Source organism: Apteryx mantelli, chromosome 5, assembly GCF_036417845.1.
Source record: "Apteryx mantelli isolate bAptMan1 chromosome 5, bAptMan1.hap1, whole genome shotgun sequence".
NCBI lineage: Eukaryota > Metazoa > Chordata > Aves > Apterygiformes > Apterygidae > Apteryx > Apteryx mantelli.
Window position 1 is genome coordinate 76,984,477 of NC_089982.1, and position 20,478 is coordinate 77,004,954.

The window sequence follows — 20,478 nt, forward strand, 5'->3', positions numbered from 1 at the left end:
GAATTAGCTGCATCACACACTTTCATATTCCAGAAAATGCACTTGTCATATAACTTTTTTAACAAATTGTCATACATAACTTAAAATTTACATTTTGTACCATATATTATTAGTATCTCTCTAAAGTTAAACATATAATAACCTCTCCTCCAAATATCTGGATATAAATAATAAAACGAGGAGATTTCTCTCCTCTAAAACATCAGCTTTTGAGCTAGGAGGAGCAGAAAAACAGGCAGCAAGGTACTAAGGAGAGGACCCTGGAGTACAAGAGGCTAAGGGAGTGGGAGACTTTTGCTTGGTGTTCAAGGATACTAGACAACAATAAAATATAGGGAGTTGGCATCAGGATTCCATGAAGAGGAAAAAAATGGGAAAGAAACTAGGTGAGGCTAAGGCCAGCTTTACAAGATCTTGGAAATTTAATCTTTTTATGGACAACACGTTTGACAATACATTTGGGACCTTGAAGGGAAACTGAAGGAGGCTGGATGTTGTGCAACAGAGAGTTTGGATGCTATGGAGGTATAGGAATATATGGAGGAGCAAGAAGAGAAGAGAGAGGTAAATTATAAGAAAAAGAAGGAGAGTTAATCTAGAAAGTTAAAAAATTGCTACTCTAACAAGCCTGATCACATTTACATAAGGATGCAACACTTTCTACACACTCTTTCAAAACGAAATTTAATCTTACAAGATTCAAATGCACAAAGAGACTGAAAAAAAAGTTTGAGGAAAAAAGCCTAAGAAAGTAATTGCATGGCATGAATGAAGTTTCAAGAGCTCTAAAACGTAAGTACAGTCACTGCTATGTAATAACTTCGATAGAAATTCTTTTCTGTTTTTGTTGGGCTATGTAAGTATACTACCATCTCTCCTGACAGTTTAAGATAATCAATATGAAAAGATCATGCACATGCTAGAATGGTCATATAGGACCACTTGCCACCAGATTATAAGACTTCACCAGAAAAACAGTTTGGGGAGTCCCATCCAAACTAGCTAAAGACAGCATTGCAAGGACGCTTGCAATGGAACTCCCATCACCATCCAGTGACTGGCCACCCAGCTCACGAGGCGATTCCCCATGCAAGCATTACCCTTACCAAAAATGCCAATAAATTAGGTTCTCTGTTCATGAGTGTCTGTGCAACAACTGTCAACCTGAGTACTGATTTTTTGATTAATTGTCCCTAAAAAGCATATACCAAAAAGAGGATGCTTATATTCACAGACTTTATCACAAAAAAGGAATAACATCTTTTAAAAGGACTCGATTTAGGGAACAAAACTGAATTTATTACACTTCTGTGTTACAAAGCTTAATTACACTCACTATAAAAACATCTAATTTGAATTTGTCCAACTTCTATTTCCAGCTATTGAAGCTTTTTAAAACTCCCTCTGCTTTCAGGTTTGACTCTTTGAATTTGTATCGGAAAGTGCATACTAAGCATTTTAGTTCAGAACACAGTTGCACAGAGATCATATAATTTGAAACTTCTGTGGATATTCAAAACATGCCAAATCTACTCTCAGATAGAAAACAGCAGAATGGTAAGTCTTGAGTGTCAGTTCATCTTTACAAAAATGCATTTTAAGACTTCAGGAAGAGCTCCTAATTTAGTCCCTTCTGAAAAGGGATGGGAAACATGGATGCCACAGTAAATCCCTCTGTAGTCCGTGCACAAACTACCAAATCATACGGAAGGTCTTCCGGGATGATGCAACGAAGAGGTTGATACAAATGTTGTACTGTCTTCAATATTACTCTCAAACCCTGCCCTGGGCCATTTGGCTTAAATCTTACTCCATGCCACCTTGCCTTGCTGTCCTCTGTCTTCCCTAAGTGCCTGTTCTCCCGATTACGGGTTCTGTTAGTTGAGTGGCCCCTCCACTACAGCAATGCAAAGCAGGCAAGACTGCAGGCCGTGACCTCCCTTTATCTCTCTTTCATCAGCAAGCATCACACCTTCCTCTACTCAAAAATTGCCAGTGCAGAATTGCAGAACATGTAAAGTGAGGGTCTAAAGGGCTTGAGCAGAGGATGCATTTAAAAACAGGGTATGTTTGGTTAGGAACTCTCATACTCTGAAAGTGAGGACAGAAAAGAACCTGGGAGGGAAATGGGAAGAAACTGCTGTGGTCCAGTTTGCTGGACCATAACAGGAACAGAGGCAGCGAGTCCTGGGGTAGGAGTAGACATGCTAAGAGAAAGGGTTCCATATGCTATGGAATAAAAAAAATAATTCAGTAGCACCCTTCAGGCCACCCTGCACTACTGCCATCATCATGGACTGAAGCCACCTCAAAGTTGGGCTAGGTGGGGGAGGGTTAATGAGAAAAAGCCTAGCACCATTCAAACCTTATGGACTGCTCTTCCACAAGCTTCAATGACACTACAATTCCTGTAATGATTTTCTTTTTGGCACCAGTATGATAAAAGATTCAAGTGGTATTACTCACTATTATATGTCACAGAATCACAGAATCACAGAATCGCTGAGGTTGGAAGGGACCTCTGGAGATCATCTAGTCCAACCCCCCTGCCCAAGCAGGGTCACCTAGAGCACATTGCACAGGATTGCATCCAGGCGGGTTTTGAATATCTCCAGAGAAGGAGACTCCACCACCTCTCGGGGCAACCTGTTCCAGTGCTCTGTCACCCTCACAGTGAAAAAGTTTTTCCTCATGTTCAGATGGAAGCGTCTGTGTTTCAGTTTGTGCCCATTGCCTCGCGTCCTGTCACTGGGCACCACTGAAAAGAGTCTGGTCCCATCCTCTCGACACCCTCCCTTCAGATACTTGTACACGTTGATAAGATCTCCTCTCAGCCTTCTCTTCTCCAAGCTAAACAGGCCAAGCTCTCTCAGCCTTTCCTCATAAGAGAGATGCTCGCGTCCCCTAATCATCTTTGTAGCCCTTCGCTGCACTTGCTCCAGTAGTGCCACATCCCTCTTGTACTGGGGAGCCCAGAACTGGACGCAGCACTCCAGATGTGGCCTCAGCAGGGCTGAGTAGAGGGGGAGAATCACCTCCCTCGACCTGCTGGCAACACTCTTCCTGATGCACCCCAGGAGACCATTGGCCTTCTTGGCCACAAGGGCACATTGCTGCCTCATGCTTAACTTGGTGTCCACCAGCACTCCCAGGTCCTTCTCAGCAGAGCTGCTCTCCAGCAGGTCAGCCCCCAACCTCTACTGGTGCAGGGGGTTATTCCTCCCCAGGTGCAGGACCCTGCACTTCCCTTTGTTGAACTTCATGAGGTTCCTCTCTGCACACCTCTCCAGCCTGTCCAAGTCTCTCTGAATGGCAGCACAGCCCTCTGGCGTATCAGCCACTCCTCCCAGTTTGGTATCGTCAGCAAACTTGCTGAGGGTGCACTCTGTCCCTTCATCCAGGTCATTGATGAAGAAGTTGAACAAGACTGGACCCAGTACTGACCCCTGGGGGACACCGCTAGCTACAGGCCTCCAACTAGACTCTGTGCCACTGATCACAACTCTCTGAGCTCTGCCATTCAGCCAGTTCTCAATCCACCTCACTGTCCACTCATCTAACCCACAAATGTCAATGGATTTGATCACCTTTAAGAATGCCTCTTTAATAATTAGATGATAATGAGACATTTTACGACCCTCTAACCATTACAGCGGCATTTTTAATTGCAGTTAGGCCCACAGTGTTATTGAGAACCAGGCCAAATTTCATAAAAGATTCCTATACATTTTGCAAAGACATAGAAAAGAAGCTGTCCAGTCACACCAGATACCCAGGTAAATGAAATCTCTTACTTGTCTCCCCTGCAAAGGATACTAGGCACAGAACAAACTAAGCATCTGAATTTCAGTGTTATCCTAATCTCCCTTCACAAAATTTAAGTGTTGATGGTATTAATGCAGATGGAATAATAAGACCATTTTCTCAGAATAATTAGATAATTGCTTCTTGCAGGAGTTGGAAGCCTATTAGTTGGATATTACAGAGGAAAAGACCTGAGTATACTAAGGGAGAACACGGAGAAAATTACCACAAGTGCACACACATAACAGTTGGCTCTAAATTCACTAGTACTACTTAGGAACATTAAATCGTATGGCCCAATGTTCAGTTACAGTCAAAAACACAAATGAAGTAAGAATCATCAGAAAAGGAACAGAAAAGAAAGCAAGAAATTAGCTTTATGGTCTACCTACACATTTTCAAAACTGCTTGTAGTTCTGGTCAACCCATCTAAAAACTAGAACTAAGATTGGAAAAATAACTTGGAAAATAGCTTGGAAAATAACTGATTGGTGGTTCAGGTTTAAAACAAAATCAAATGAGTAGGAGAAAATTAATAGGGAACGAGATTATTCAATATTTCTCATGAAAAATATCAGCAGGTAGGAAATGAAATTATATGTATAATACAATTATGTATTATTTGCTTTCAACTGCATTAAATTGTGTATTTTATTGTCATGTGATGCCAAAAGAATAAGTGAGTTCAAGAAACAACAAATTCAGGAACACAGGCTCATTAAGGTCATTAAACACAATGATGTGGATGCAGTCTCCACCTTAGGAAAGTCCCCAAACCACACACTGATGAAAATTAGAAGGATATACCACCAAAAGCACATGCTCCCACATTTTTTCTAAGCAGCTGCTCCTGGCCATTGTCCAAAATCGACCTCCATACTGGACATCTCATCGGATACAAATGGATGTTCTTATTAGCTGATTACAAAATGAATGTTAACCATCAACATCATATGGCTATGAAAGAAGTAAATAATATATAAAGAGGTATTATACGAGGCATTCACAACAGATATAGGAAAACGTATACTACCGTTACAGAAAACCCCTACTAGGAAACCAGCATAAAATTTTATTCACTCATCGCCAAGAAATAATTTAAATTAGCATAGTTTCAGAAAAGGGCTACTAAAATTATCAGGAGAATGAAAACCTTACATTCTGGAAGACAGAGACTAAGCTCTTCAGTCAAACAAAATGAAAGCTGGAAGAATATGATTTCTACATATAAACAAAAGGGGAAGCACTGAAGAAAAAGAGTCACAAACTAAAGGAAACACTAGAAGAAGAAGAAATGGGTAGAAGGTGGCCATGACTAGAATTCAAACTGGAAAATAAATAAATAAAACTTTCTAACATCATAGTAGCGAGGTCCCGGAAAAATTTTCTTGTGGAAGTCTGGGTGCAAACAATTTTTTTTTTCCAAGGTGCAGCTCCTAAGTGTACAAAACAGATGATGTGATTACCTAAAAGAGCTAGAACTCGATTTGATGATGCAGCATATCCTTCTCCAGTACTATCTTTGCAAATTTAATGATGCCTTAATTGCCTTTTTATTGATGCAACAAATTGTCAAGCCTTTCTCTTGAAGCTTCACATCTCCGTGTTTCTATTGAAATACTTTAGATGTCCTTTAGAGATTCCATGTTTACTTTTGTTAGTTACAGATCTTTATTCCACATTGATCTATTTCTTCTCCAGAAAAGAACAGGTATTTCACAGCTCCTTTTCTTCTAGTCTTTAAATCTCAACTGCAAGGAGACTGTGATCTATCTGCCTACAATTGAAAACTCGGACAATAATCTGGCAGTTTCGTGTAACTGGAGCCATACTCACCCTGCCACTAACTGACAGGTCAGCCATGTCTTTATGGCTGCATACAGTAGAGACTAAATGTCATGAATCCACAGGCCTCATAACAAACAAGATTTTGTAATATATATGACAGGACAGGTTCACTTTTGGGGCTATTTTTCTTTAAAGGTAACATAGCATTTAGATAGCCCAGAAAGTAATTTTACTATCTCTAATATTAAGCTTTCAATGCTTATAACTTAAAACAAAACCATGTTTCATCATTTTCACAAGTCATTCTGTGCTAATTATCCTTCTCCACACCATTTCTTCGTTGTTTCTCAAGATGCTGCCTTCTCCTCTGCCCTCACAACTCAAAACTAACTCAGAAATCCTTAGGTGCTTGCATGTCCCTTTATTCTCATGATTTTAATTTTTTAACTGGAGTCTGAACCTACACTTGTTCCACAAAACATTGAAAGCCAGATATAATGAAAAATTTGAAATCTCTAAGCAAGTAAACTTGAAATGAGAGAATTTTTCAAAGTCAATATTGCTCTAAAGACAGATATTGTCCAGATTTTGTCTAATTTCTTTTTCAGAGTAAAGCATGTAGCATTACTCTAGTTTTTTATATATTTTCTAAAGATCCTAGAATTGTCCATTTTTAAAATCATTATTTTAGAAGATGACAGTACATATGAAAAAGCTGCATGAAATCACTAAACTTTATTAGCTTTTCATTTTCACCTAACAAAATGTATCAGAGAACCTACTTGATATAAATGCCTCTTTGAAGATTAATTCACATTAGCACTATTCTCAGATCTAGTCTGGTATTTGGGATTTCAGTTATGTTCTCTCTAAGGTATATACATACATCTCAAATCATACCAAAGCCTATAATTCCAAAAGTTACGTTAAATTGTACTGTGTAAAAATAGCAATCCAGCTGCCATTAATACTGCTTTATAAACAGCTGGGGTGGAACAACTTAAACTAGTGAGCAAACAGAACTGTAGAGGAAAGGGAAAAAACATGTAATTATACAACAAAAAACAAATATGGGAACCACACAGCTTTGCCAACATTGTCTTTGCATCTAAAATATCTGCACTTCAGTTAGTTCACCAATCAGTTACCAGCATTAAAAACTGAAATTCTTGTATTTGAAGCAAATGAAAAATTCTCACAAAACACCTATTCCATTCTTAACTTAAACAAGAGATCTTTTTTTGGTAATACCCGCTTTAAAAACAAAGGCCAACTCTAAAATATTTATATTTAAGCTTCTGACCAAAACGGTAAAAAAAACTGCTAATCCAGAAAACATTATCAAGCAAAGATGCCCACTGTATTCCTCACCTGTTTTCTCTGTTTTTTAAAGTTTTTACAATGTTTTCAAAAGCTTAAGTCATGATGGTTATAAAGCAGCTGACAATTTTTTCAGTTTTAAAAAACGGCCCTTCAGGATCAAACTCCTGAAGAAGCACAGGTCTGAGGATATTCACTTAAAATCTCTATAAATTGAAGAAGATACATACCTCAGAAAATGTGAGTCTCAGACAGCGAGTTAATCCATTTTTGCTTCCTCTAAGATCTAGAAATAGCATCCATTTACAAATTCACACTCTTCATGAGAAAAGAGTTTCTAAAAATCAATACTCAAAAATTAAAATAGATATATAAATTACTTTTTAATGGATTGTCATATCCATTTGAAACAGCCCTAGTACACAAATACAAGTTATGAAGCTCTGCTTGTAAAATGTGCTGTGATCTTAAATGTTATACTTGCTTCTACAACATTAAAATAGACCTTCTCAAAAAAAAAAGGTGGGAGGTCAACGCCAAGGCTTCTGTCCTCACGGAGAGAAAACTCAGGATCGAAACTGACTGTTATGAGGCTTTCCAGTGGAAAAAAAGAGTATTTTCCCAGTAAATTTAATTTAAAACAGTAACGGTTAGACATATTTTTGGCCAGGCCATAGCTTGAAAACAGAGAGTGAGGGTTGAACAAAATCAAATGTATTAGATTAATTTAGTCCAGAGGGAAAGGAATGCTTCCCTGTTCAGCAATTCCTCAAATCCCTTGCCAATCCTAATATCCCCTGATGTTTTCAGATTTCTTACAGTGCTTTTCTTTTGCATAACCCAAAATTATGCAAATGGATATGAGTAGGTAAATTCCTGAAACTTAGCGGGATGCTGAAGAAAGTGGAAATAATGAGACAACAGCAAAGTAGGACAACACAGAAGGAATAACAGACCAAGCTTGGGAGAACAAAAGAGCAGCAATTATTCCATTCCCACCGAAACCATAACCAGCTCCTCCATATGCTAGTCTCATAGACCTCACTAGACCACGCACCCCTGCCCAGTACAAGCCTTAAAGTAATTCAGAAGCTTATCACTACAAGAAATATTCCCCTGTCATTCTGAAATTCAAAGCCCCATAATACGATCCTTATTTTCAGTGAATCTCAATAAAATCATCAGGACTGCCACAATTAGTTGTAGACCAAGAATCTTCTAAGAGCCTACAAGAATCAAGGAGAGCCTCCAAAAAAGTCTCATAAGATTTTTCAACAGAAATCTGTTCACATGAAACTTTTAAGACACACAGGGAACATGAGCTTCAGTGCAGGAAATAGTAACTGTAGAGGTGCTTGCGACTAGAGATACCTTCCTACAAATCTCAGTCAGAAGAGGTGTAATAGAACCCAAATTTCTCTGATGAACTCACAATTCTCCTCTTCCATATATAATGATCATTTAAAAGCCAAAGATTTCAGATCCACAAAAAATATGAGTGTTGATAAAGTACATAAGAGTTCAATAACTTAAGGATAAAATCCTTACAACAACATTGGAAAGCAAAACAAAAAAAACTCACACTATTCAGTAACATTTAATCAAATTAGGTGATTTTCACTTTCTTTTTAAGAATTTGTACTTACAGAGAACTTTAAAGTGTTTTGTACCACTGTAAAGTATATCAATATAGAAAAACTGAGGTTTTTTTCCATTTTTACAAAATTACCCACAATTCTAATTTATGAACTGAAAAACTCATACACTAAAGGGAACACAAAGCTCAGAAAAAATAGTTTACTTGCCTGTAACCTGAAGTCTGAAACTCCATACATTCCTACCCACAAGATATACTTCCCAGGTCCAGTTCTGAAAGTGCAACTTTATATAGTTATGATCACTGGGGCTCTCTCACACCTACTGTTGTGTTCTGCACAATTCACAAATGTTTTGCAGGTGCAGCTATAAAATCAGGAAAGAGTTTATGGGCCATTAGCACTGTACAGTGCAGCATACACTCCTGTACTACATGCTGTGGTCACCACTGTTTGGCTGCACAACTGTTCTGCTAGATCAGAATTGCATCCAGTTATTTGAGACTTCTCCCCAACATGTATCAAGAGAGAATGTAATGAAGGCTGCAAGGAAGACAACAAGCAACGTGGATGTGCAGAGTTCATCTCAAAGAACTCTAGCTTTGGTAACCTCTTCTCCCTCTAGTGGTTTCTGCACATTCCCACTTGAAGGATATATTACCCTTCAGTACTAATGCAAAAGACAAAAAAAAAAAAACCTCAAAAAGCAATTTAAGGACTGCTCTGCCAAATTAAGCATTAGACTGAGCCACTAGGTTGTAAAAATATCAATGGAATCCCAGGTGGCCACTTTATATACTTCTATGACTGCAATGTGTCTGAGCATGCTGTGTAAAATCAGTCCTTACTACTTAAAAAGGTCACAGTAAGCTGAGGATGTATAATTTTCTTGAATACAGCATCCAACCCATCCAAATAACGTTTTGGAAAAGACGATCTGAACTCTTTTCTCCACACAAAGCAAGAAAGAGTCTGAAATTCTGAATATCATTCTATTATGAAAGTGAATTAGTGCTCTAATACAAAGAAAATAGATTTTCCTTATTTTTGCGGTACCTACAAAGTACAGAGGTATGCTCATCAATAACTTAACATCCCATAACTATTTTCATTAAAGATTTAAAATGAGAACATAGTACTACTTCATCTTTAGGAATTATTCTGAATCATGATCAGTGCTTGCAACCCATCCTTGTAAATGATTTCAAGACTTTCATGAACATTTTAAATGTATTTTTTGCGAACAAATTTGTTATTAATCAGAGAACAGAAAACCTGTTTTATCAGTAAATAGACTTAAAAGGGAAAAGGAATTGAGGGATTTTGAGTGAGAACATATATTCTGGTACATGCTGATTTGAGTGACACAGTAGGTGATAAATTTTTACTGTTTACCCAAATATAGCACATCTTTCATGTTAAGGTGCAAATTTTTCTAAGAAAGTGTCATTAATGTACTCTTGACTTCCATGAAATAAATGTTTCCAGCATTTCAAAAATAATGTGCTTGAGTTTTAAATCTGAAAAAATCCAATCCATATTACAATCACGTACAACGTTTCAGACACAACTTGCCACGCAGACCCTTTAGGAGTTTCCACAGACTCCCCTGGCAGCTGCTGCAGTAACTGTAGTTGAAGCCCTCCAGTCCCCCAAAAGCACTTGGGATCAGCATCCATTATGCATCTGTACAAGTACTGCATTTACAGAAGCCTTTCCCCTGGTCTGCCAGCACAGCGCTTGGCAAGCAGACCATGAGGTATGGAGTCATCGGGGCAGCAAACAGGATTGGATAGTAGGTGTTTGGCTGTGGGAAGCATTGTTTATAAATTAAATGTTTCTGTTCAGATTTCTATTTCTGTTTTTTGAAAAGTGAGAATTACCTTATACTTAAGACCACTTGACATTCAGGCCATTCCTTTGGGTTTGGAAAAGACTGTTTGCTGCAGCAGACAGGTTATATTAAAAACACATTAATGTATTACTAGTATATTATATACTAGTTTATTTCTCTTATTATTTTCAGCATACAAAACGTAAAAAAGAATGTATGTGACAGTTGTTGGCTTCACAGTGTAAGAAAAGCATTAAAAATGAATTTTTCTTTCCATGCCAAAAACAAAATGTTCTAAAATTCTGCATTCTACCCCAAAAATATCTATATGCCTGAGTGTCACAATGAAAATATTTTGCCTGTAACAGTTTCAAATAACTAACAAATCTCTACTGTCACCCCCTTTATATAGTCCACTGTACCTTTTTTCTCAATGAGCAGCACTTAGATATTTTTAATGAGTTGAAAAAAACATTTTTTCAAAAATAGATTAGGATAGCATGATGGTAACTTGAATCAATTATATAAGCAGTACTTCCTGACAAAAGAACAGGTTTTCTTGAAGACTAATTTGGAGAATAAGACTCTGTCTTTCCCTGGAGTCAGGAAATGTTTTAAATATAACTCTTTGCCACTAACTCTTTTAGTACGAGATCAATGACTTCCACTAGAATCCCAGCTACCAACACCAGACTCCCATGAGGTTAGTCCTTCAACAGGAAAAAGTGTACGTAGCAAAGGGAATGGTATCTAATTATGTTGGACACCTATTGCACACATTTTTTTTAAATCTTCTTGCTTTGGTTTATAGAAACCTGACAGTAGACAGAACAAGCCTACAGACAGCACTCAAAGACAAAGCAATACACTGGAATAAAATATGAAATGCAGCTTACTGGTAACATGCTACATTTGTGACCTAATAATGGACACTAACAATCATCAATATTAACTATCTTTGATGTAGTTTTAGCAGCACTTTTATTGAGAGATTTGCTAGAATGAATATTTATGGTCATAAAATAATCTTATTTCGGTAAAGTTAAAAGTTTATAACATAATATTTTGCCTAATGATTAGACCACATATCTATAAAAACAGGTATCACTAAAATAATTAACATTTGCAAGCCAAACTTCTCAAAAAAAGGAGCCAGACTGAAGATCCAGTCTGTTTCCATTCTTTTGTTGCTGGAGGTCAAAAGGGACTGAAGTTGCTAGAATGTCATGTCTCCTTTTATTGCAATGCCACTACAACATTTGGAAACAATGAAGAGACAAGAAGAAATATGAGAAAGCTCTAACAGGCAACACTTCCAGCAGAAGTACAATTCCAGAGCTGCACTCAATTAAACACGAATATGCAAAACCCCTACAAAGCAGAAAGATCCATATTATTTTCACCAAAAATTTGTAAATATTAGTATACATGTTCAAATTTTATTACACATATAATGGGGTTAAAAATATCAGAGGTTATTTGTTGGGGGGGAGGGGGGTTGCTTGTTTTTAAGCAATCAGTATCAACATCTTCTTACCTTTTTATCTTCTTTAGACTTCCTAATAATGTGCTGAGGGCCAAACTTGTTTTGCATGCAAAACATCTTCTTAGACCATTCATTTTTATGAGATTTTAACTGTGGCTGGCCAAAAGTGCCATCGACTCTGTATCTGTCAGCTGGAATCTTACTCATCGGAGGGGGGAGAGTTCCACAGTTAACACTTGACCAGCCATCCGTAGAATCCGTGTAAGACTCCTGGTCGCTAGCATTGCCGTGTTGCCATTCTTGTAACACGTGCACAGGCAACCACCTTTGATTGCCTATGCCTGCAGCACTTTTCTTAGATGGGGGTACTGAATTTCGGGCAGAAACCAGCGGGACTTCGATACGAGCAGAAGGACTTAGGTGTTTGCTTAAATTTTGGGATTTATCATTCTGAATTACTTCTAAAGGAATGTTTCCTTCTTGTTCATGACAGAAGCCATTCCAATGGGAAGCAGACTGATTTTGTCCCCTTCCTACTGGATTTTCCCACATACTGTTAGGAATATGTTTACTTGGATTACTTCCTAAATCAACCACTAAAACTCTATTATTCTTTTCCTCTTGATTAAAATTTCCAATTCCACTATCACTGTTACTGCTTGTACTATTATTCTGATGAGCATCTGCATCACCATCAAGAAAAGCCCTTGCACGCATTCCCTCAATCAATTCCCCCATATCCCTATAAAGGACAGAAATAAACTGAAGAACAGGTAGAGATGACGTTGGAAATTCTAGACAGCCATTTGTGTCTGGATCTGCTGTACATTCCAGTCCAAAACGTCTTGCTATGCCCTGGTGAATTTTATGATGAAATAATTCAGGATCCACCATAAACACATGGCAAGATGTCCTCAGAACTCCTTCATCTTCCTGAGCGAAGCTTGCATCGTCATTTGTCTGCATCGTAACCAGTCCAAAGAATCTTCGGTCATCTGGGCAAACAGCACTGAATGCCAGCTTCTCTGCAGGATATTCTGCCACTACACCTGATTTGTCACTGCACAGCTGAATACAGTCATGCATAATCTTCATCATCACTAACGAATGGATTTTTTGTTCTGCTCGCAGACGTCTCATGCATCCACGAATAGCCTGCAAACTCTCATTTTCCAAATTTGAGGTTGTTGAAGGAAGTTCAATCGAGCCTAGGTAACCTACGATCATGGCAACATTTAAAATACTTGCGTCCAATCCAAAGTCTTCGGCACTCTCCAGTCCAATTCTAAAAACGGAATCATCATTCAGGACTTTGGATATTTCTTCCTTGGACAGTAGGTTTGGGTTATTTATACTTTCATTTCCAGTTTCAAATTTAATAGCAGCAGAATCTGAAAATGATCTTTGTTTTGGTGTCAAAGTCTCTGAGTTACCAGCACAAAGAGTAGGATTCTCAAAGATCATGTTGAAAATGCCACCAGACTGCATTTCTTCAACAACTTTCTCTGCTCTATTTATACCCAGAGCTTTGGAGTCAGGTTTGGGTTTCAGCCAGCCCTTTCCATCATAAAAACCAACTTCTTCATCACTAGAACATGAATCTATATGACTAATCCCTTCAGCAATGACCATGTGCAGCACTCCAGAACATTTTCCTATAAGTTTCACCACATCTTCATGAGAGGCTTTTTTCACATTAATTTCATTAACCGCAAATATTTGATCTCCTGCTTTAAGTCCAACATAATCTGCAGGGCTTCCTTTCATAACACAACTAAGAATACAAGGAGCTTGTCCGGAAAGGGTAAACCCATAGCCAGCTCTTCCTCTTGCAACTTCCACACTTCTTATCCGAGGAGGAGCATGCATGTTGAGTCGACGTTTGACTGTCTCCCCTGGTCTATACATTTTGGGTTTTTCTCCTGGAGCAGGAAAGCTTTTAATTAGTCCAGCTTTTTGTCATGTTTCACACTATATAAGTTACGACTCCTTCAACTGATGAAGCTCTAAGGAGAGAAAAAAAACAGAGACATTTGAATTTTCAAACATATTTCAGCTTTTTTGTTCCTTTTACTGCTCAGAATACTACTACTGAACTCCACCAAAAACTATTACTAGAGAAATAACAGAGCACTTGAAACAATTTGAAAAGGGCAGGTATCACAGTCTTCATTTTACTTATAACACAGCAGTAGTAAAGGCAAATAAAGTGTCTGTCCAAAATCACAAAACAACTTGATGACAAAGCTAAGAACAGAATCTAAGTCTTTTGATGTACAGCCCAGTGTTTTCATACTGCATCATGTTCCTTCTTTCCCAACTCCATCATTTTACCTACTATTCAGTAGACTTCTGGCTTACTGCACCATTGGGATACCACCAACACATTCTGTAACACAGTGAAAATCCTGGATGAGGTTCATCTGTCCTTTCCCAGGCACCTTCAAGTCAGAGATTAAATTGATCTAGTCAGCTATAGCCCACTCCCCCTTTCTGCTCGGTGTACAGACACATGTACCAAAGGTATCCATCCAAAATAAATTAGATAAATTACCCCTGGATTTGCCTGTTTCTCTCCACTGACTGTAAAAGCAGCTTAAGATAAGTAACTCAGACTTTGATTTTCACACATGTATTTCTTTTACATCTGTAACAACACCAGATGCATACTCAAATGATGTATTAGACAAAGGGAACACAAAATCATGTTTATTCTGTTACAATAATTTGATAAATTTACTCAAAAATATCAGAAAACAAACACTATAAAAATTGCATTTCAGTCAGTCATTCCAACATCCATGTGTTTTAGATAAAAATTAAAAAAAAAGAACTCCACAGGCTGCCAGTATTAATCCAGTCAGCAGCAGAATTATGACTTTATGATTAAGATGAAGCAGCTTTATAAAGAGAGATAGAAGTAATTGATTTCATTAAATTTTGGCGTTGACACTGAAGTCTGGATGCCTTGTCCAAATGAACTCAGGTAAATTCCATTATTTTAGATGGGTTTCCTTCACTAAGCAGATTAAAATGCCTAAAAATGATTTCACACAAATAACAGAAATGACAACTTACTCAATTTTTGAAATTACCCACTTGCTGCATGATATGAACTCCTGCTTCCAGAGAGCTGGAGGATGAGCAACTGAATTAACTGGATGACTACAGCTACATAAAATTGCAATAAACTAAGTCTGAGCAAGTGAGAACTAATTTGAAAATAATTATTTCTCTGAGTTTGACCACAGACTATTCATAACTTGATCACCTTGTAACATACTTAAACTGTATAATGTACTTGAAAATGGGCAATGTTTTATATAGGTAGATAGATACAAATATATACATTCAGCTCTCACAGATGGACACTTTTGATTATTATATCTAAAAAGTTAAAGTTAGTGGTCTCTGACCCACTACTTGCTACGAAAAATTACCAAGAAGTCCTTCTGTCATTGCTCTCAGGTCCTAAGTTTAAAAAAAAAAAAAGTCTGCCATAAAGATATGCAGCGCGATGCAATCCACACCACATTATTTGCATTATTTTCTGCCCGGGAAAGAATAGAAGGGCCAGTCCTTCAGATGTTCCACAGAAAAAAAAATTTATTATCTAAGTCTTAACTACTAAAGCATTTTAACTCTTTGATTACCAAATTAAAAAATATAAGAACTGTGAGAGATTGCTTCCCACTTTCTTATTTTTTGGAAATTGGTTCTGCTAAACTGGAAAGCTCCCAGGTCAATACCCAACTACAGGATGCGATTCCTTTAAGAACCTTCCAAATCCGAAATAGGGCAGGCTTCAAAACACTACACAAGACATTCAGTTGGTTTTGTTTTGGGGTTTTAGCTTTTATTTTTTTGAACAAAGGGACATCAGTTTTTTACAGTCTCCAGGGAGCAGCTGTGACTGTTCAATACAGAATAGTTTCTGCAAATTGTTTTAGTGTAGCAATTATCTAGCTTCCATAACAATAGTTCCTCTATAATTTCAGAAAATAAGTTAGCTTTGGAAAGCAATGAAACTTCACACTTAACCTTTGGATGGAAATCATAATATAAGAAATGTTTCCTAAACATTATGCAAACTCACACACTGCTATAAAAGACCCCAGTCAACTTGCATCCAGTCTTGTACCTTAAACAGAGATTCACCTTTTCCCCACGAAGCTAAACTTATGAACTAAGAGATCACTGTGCCTTCCACTATCTATAATTAAGTCTGGTACTTCCTGAGAGTAATAATTAAATATTAATAAATCTTTTCAAGATTAATTTCTTCAGCCAAAAAAAATCCAACAAATGCCCAACAATAAATAAAAATCTGCTATTTGAGAGCATGAATAAATACATACTTTGTCTTTCAGGGAATATTTCTATTCTTGATTGTCTTGAACACACCCTAATATTTCTTATGTATATTCCAACACTGCACTGCTGAACTGGTCAACTGTACTGCACAGTAATTTCTGGCACCTAAAAGCATGGTACTAGCTTGCAAGAGAAAGGAAACAATTAGGAGAGTATTAGATTATAAATAAACTGATCAAAAAATAGAGTGAAAAGCAGTACTTGCAAAAGTTTAAGATTCAGTGTTGTAACGTTGAAGGGGCTGATAAGAAAAAACAGATTTTCTAACTATCTTTCTAATCTATAAAAAAAATAAGAGCTACTGCAAAAAAACTATGATAAAAATGTAGTTAGGCTGTTCTTGAAAAAAAGCAAACCTCAATGCTCTCCTACCTCATGATTACACACTTGTTATGAGAGGTTTCCATTTAACTCCATTCACAAGCCAGTATCTCTTTGCCTTCCTAAACTACTCCCCTTACATCAAGCATTTATTCCAGATGATAAGCACTGATAAGGAAACATCACTCCTATACGTATGGCCATATGTTTAAAAAAAAAAAAAAAAAAAAAGCAGGCTGCTTATACCACACTACTCTTCTCTAATAATGAAGTTCCAGAGGTGTGAAGACTTCCAGCTATTAATTTATTTGCATAATTTTGTGTGTGAAAAGTTAGCAAGTACTTCAGCACTAAAGAGCCTTTTGCTATTAAGGTATATACATTAAAAAATAAGAAAAAAGAAAACCGTATTACACCACTGAAAAAGCCATCACTTCCCGAACTCAGTTGCCTGATACTACTGTGCGTTAATTTTGCCTATTACATCCATGAGAAATAACACCTCACCGAATTTATCTAGGAAGCTTCAGGACAAAGAACAAATGTAGCTCTTCTGCAAGAGCCCTAAGCATTCAAATATGTTTTAGTATAATGGTATGACGGACTACCTGAAAAATTACAAAAACAATGTTTCTCATGTACAGAGAGATTCCAAGAGAGATTAGTTGAGTTACAAACTGTTAACAAACTAGTTGTAGAAATGTACTCCTCACAGCTTGATTTCAAAACTAAATTACCTAATTGTGTAAGTTTTATTTTTATTTCTTTGCAGACTTGAAACCTGTAGCTATAGAAAGATGTAACAGAAAAATATAAGTACAAATTTCCAGTTTAAAGTAATTATATATCCAAATGATGTTTACTGTAATTAACTACAAAATGTGTAGTATAAATAATGAAATATAGACATTTTAGTAGCAGTGATACAAACCTTTGATTATGTCCATATGTTTTTACTAAAAAAATGAATTTGTTAATGAACGATATAACCTGAAAAATGTCCTGAATAACCAAAGATAAAGTGATTTTAGCTGTTGAGTTTCAGTAAAATTAAATACTGAATCTTATCAAGCCTACCAATTATATAGTACTGTCATTACTTCTAATAATTCTAGCACTGAACTTTATTAATTTGATAGCGTAACTACATTTGATCATATATAGTATGTCAGAAAATGGTTGCACCCCGATACCAGATATGGTCAGACTTGCTTTGATTTCCTGGTATCATTAAGTATGAAAAAATAAGTCTCAAAGAGAAAAAGACTGTACAATATCAAAAAACATGCATCTCAATTATTTGTCAGGAGGATAAATGCGTTTTAAAAGAGGAAACAGGCCTATAACTGCAGAATAGTTTGTAATGCATAGCAACTAAATCTTAAGCAAATTATATTATTTAGTGACATTTCAATATATTTGTTAAAACACTGAAAAGATAAAATTACCATTATGATTTGAGAAAGGTTTAGCAAATTTGTACCAACACAGCTTAGTAATATGATACAGAACAAATACAGTTTAATAACTATAAAATACTTCACAGTGCATTTCAGACAGAAACACCATCACATACAATTAAAAGAGTTGTTCGAGTACACAAAATAGCATAGTTTGCCCATATACATCAGCTTTGTCATAAAACAGCAAAGTGAGGTGAAATGTTTGAGTTTTCTGCCAGCATACATTTTGGTCTATCATTTCAATCAATTATCTTTTTGAGGTATAAGACACCACACATACCAGTTACAGCTGAGCTGTACTTTATCCCACAACCATTGTATTCCTTTATGCATTGGCTTTTTTTTTTTTTTTTTTACACATCCACTCTAGCTTTTCATGTCACTTTTCAAACCCTTTACTCCCTTTACTCCAGAGAAAATACTACTTGCTTATGTATTTTCAGGGGAGAGAGGTAGCTTGTTTCCTGCTTCTGCTCTTGTTAACTCATAGCAACAAAAAGAGCAAATAGAAACAGGAGATATATTCATAAGTTAGACTATAGCCCAACAGTTACAGAGGGCAGTGAGGGAGCATGTGAAAATTAAGACTACAGTACTGACCACCAGTTCGTTTTGAAAAGCCTTTGGAAATAAGCTGATACTTGGCACTACAGTATCCATGCTAATGTGCTTCTTTTTAAAAAAAGAAAGCAGAGAAGTAGTTGGCTTCATTTTGTTTTTCAATAGGGAGATTCTAAGAGGATAACCTGTGGGAAGGAAGCACACAGAGGGGAGAGACTGTCTCTTCACCCTTGGTCATATGCATCTTTACATAAAGCACTGCAAAAGAGTCTTCAGCATAGGAGCCACTCATTAATGCAGAACTGCAACTGCTTCCACAACTGATGCCACTACAAAGCTCAAAAGAAGTTAAAGGATTTGGTTTCTGTTCACTATTAAAATGTGGTACACGTTTATAGGCAAGCTGCACAAACTGCAGAAGACACTACCGACTGCTTAAGAACTTGGGTGGGACAATATTTTGATAAAAATGTTTATCAACATCCCACAATTGGCACAACATAATACCATTATTGTTCCTATATAAGCAGGAACTGCTCTGCCAGAAAATAATTAGGTGTACCTAGCATGATGAAAACGACTCACTTTAATTAGTAAGAGTAGACTAAAAAATATTTGTTAACAGAAACCTCTTCTCAAGCCGAAGCCAAAGTACAAAACGTAAAAAACACAAACAGAACATCTGCTGTTTTGTTTGACTAACAGTCACACGACTACGGACAAAGTTTTCTAAAGCTGTTGTGTCAACAGGCGTGTATTTATCACTCAGGTTACTTAAAATAATTAAAGTTCCTCCTGACAACAAATAAGTTACATGAAAAGATTTTGTTAGCAGCAAGGCTTTTTGTTTTCTTCTTCTTTTCTTACAAATACGCTCCAAAACAGCTGGGATGCCTCGGGAAAAAAAAAAAAAAAGGAAGCATTTCAAAGTGAAGCAGCGATAGGCGAGCTCTGCTGCGGGACTGAAACAGCCGGGACACGTTCGTGATGGTCTCAGGCACCCCGAAACCCAAACTCTCGGCTCCCTCGGCGGCACGGGGTGAGACACGGCGCCCACAAGAGCTGCGCGAGGCCGAGTGCCGCCCTCAGCAGCGCCCGGCGGCGGCAGCATCCCGGCGGCACCGCAGCCCGCCGCGGGCAACGGTCCGGGCAACGGTCCGCGCGCGCGGCGGCGGCGGCGGCGGCTGCGTTACTCATTAACCGCCCTCCGCCAGCGCCGCTTCCCGGGAGGGTGGAGCTGCGGGGAGGGGAGAAGCGGCACCTGAGCCAGCGGGGGCGGTTTGAAAAATCAAGCGGCAAAATAAGCCGGGAGGCCAGCGGGCACCCCCGCCCCCCCGGCCGTAGAGGGGTGCCGCTCCCCGCCCCCCCCCCCGGCGGTGCCCGCGGGGGGTCGCCGACAGAGGGGCGGCGCGGCCGCTGCCCTCCCCCTCCGCCGCGCTCCCCTCCCCCACTCGGCTCCCCGCACAACGCCCATCTGCCGCCCCCCTCCTCCCACCACACCCCGAGCGGGGTCCCGGGCCGGCTGCGAGGGGGAGGGGAAAGCCAGGAGGCGCGGGTGGCGGCTCCCCCCTCGCAGACCCACTCACCTCCGTCCCCCAGGACTCCGGCTACTCTACTGAGGCACCAGCTCCCCCGGTCACCGAGGAGACGGCGCCGGGCTCCGCCGCACAGCGCTTCGGCCACTGGCTGCGAGGAGCTGTCAGTCACCGCACTCACCCGGCAGGGGTGGCGGTCGGGTTCCCGGACAGAGAAAGGGGAGAGACAATGCCGCGCGCAAGAGAACTACAGCTCCCAGCGTGCCTCGCGAGCGGCCGGCTCCCTGCGGCCGTGAGAGCGGGCCGCGCGGGGCATGCTGGTCCGCGTAGTTCCTTACCCCCCCACAGCAGCCTCACTAGGGCGCGGTGGGCAGCGGGCGCCCCGCCCCCTCGCCTC

The 20,478-nt window shown here is 38.7% G+C and overlaps 1 protein-coding gene across 1 annotated transcript in view; it reads right to left on the bottom strand.

Annotated features, from left to right (window-relative positions):
- Positions 1-13,923, bottom strand: part of RGS12 (regulator of G protein signaling 12) — an 85,668-nt gene extending 71,745 nt beyond the window's left edge. The window contains exon 1 of the mRNA XM_013960057.1: positions 11,879-13,923. Coding sequence (XP_013815511.1) covers positions 11,879-13,735 — 1,857 coding nt within the window. The 5' untranslated portion in view covers positions 13,736-13,923. The remainder of the gene's footprint in view (positions 1-11,878) is intronic.
- Between the last annotated feature and the right edge of the window lie 6,555 nt (positions 13,924-20,478).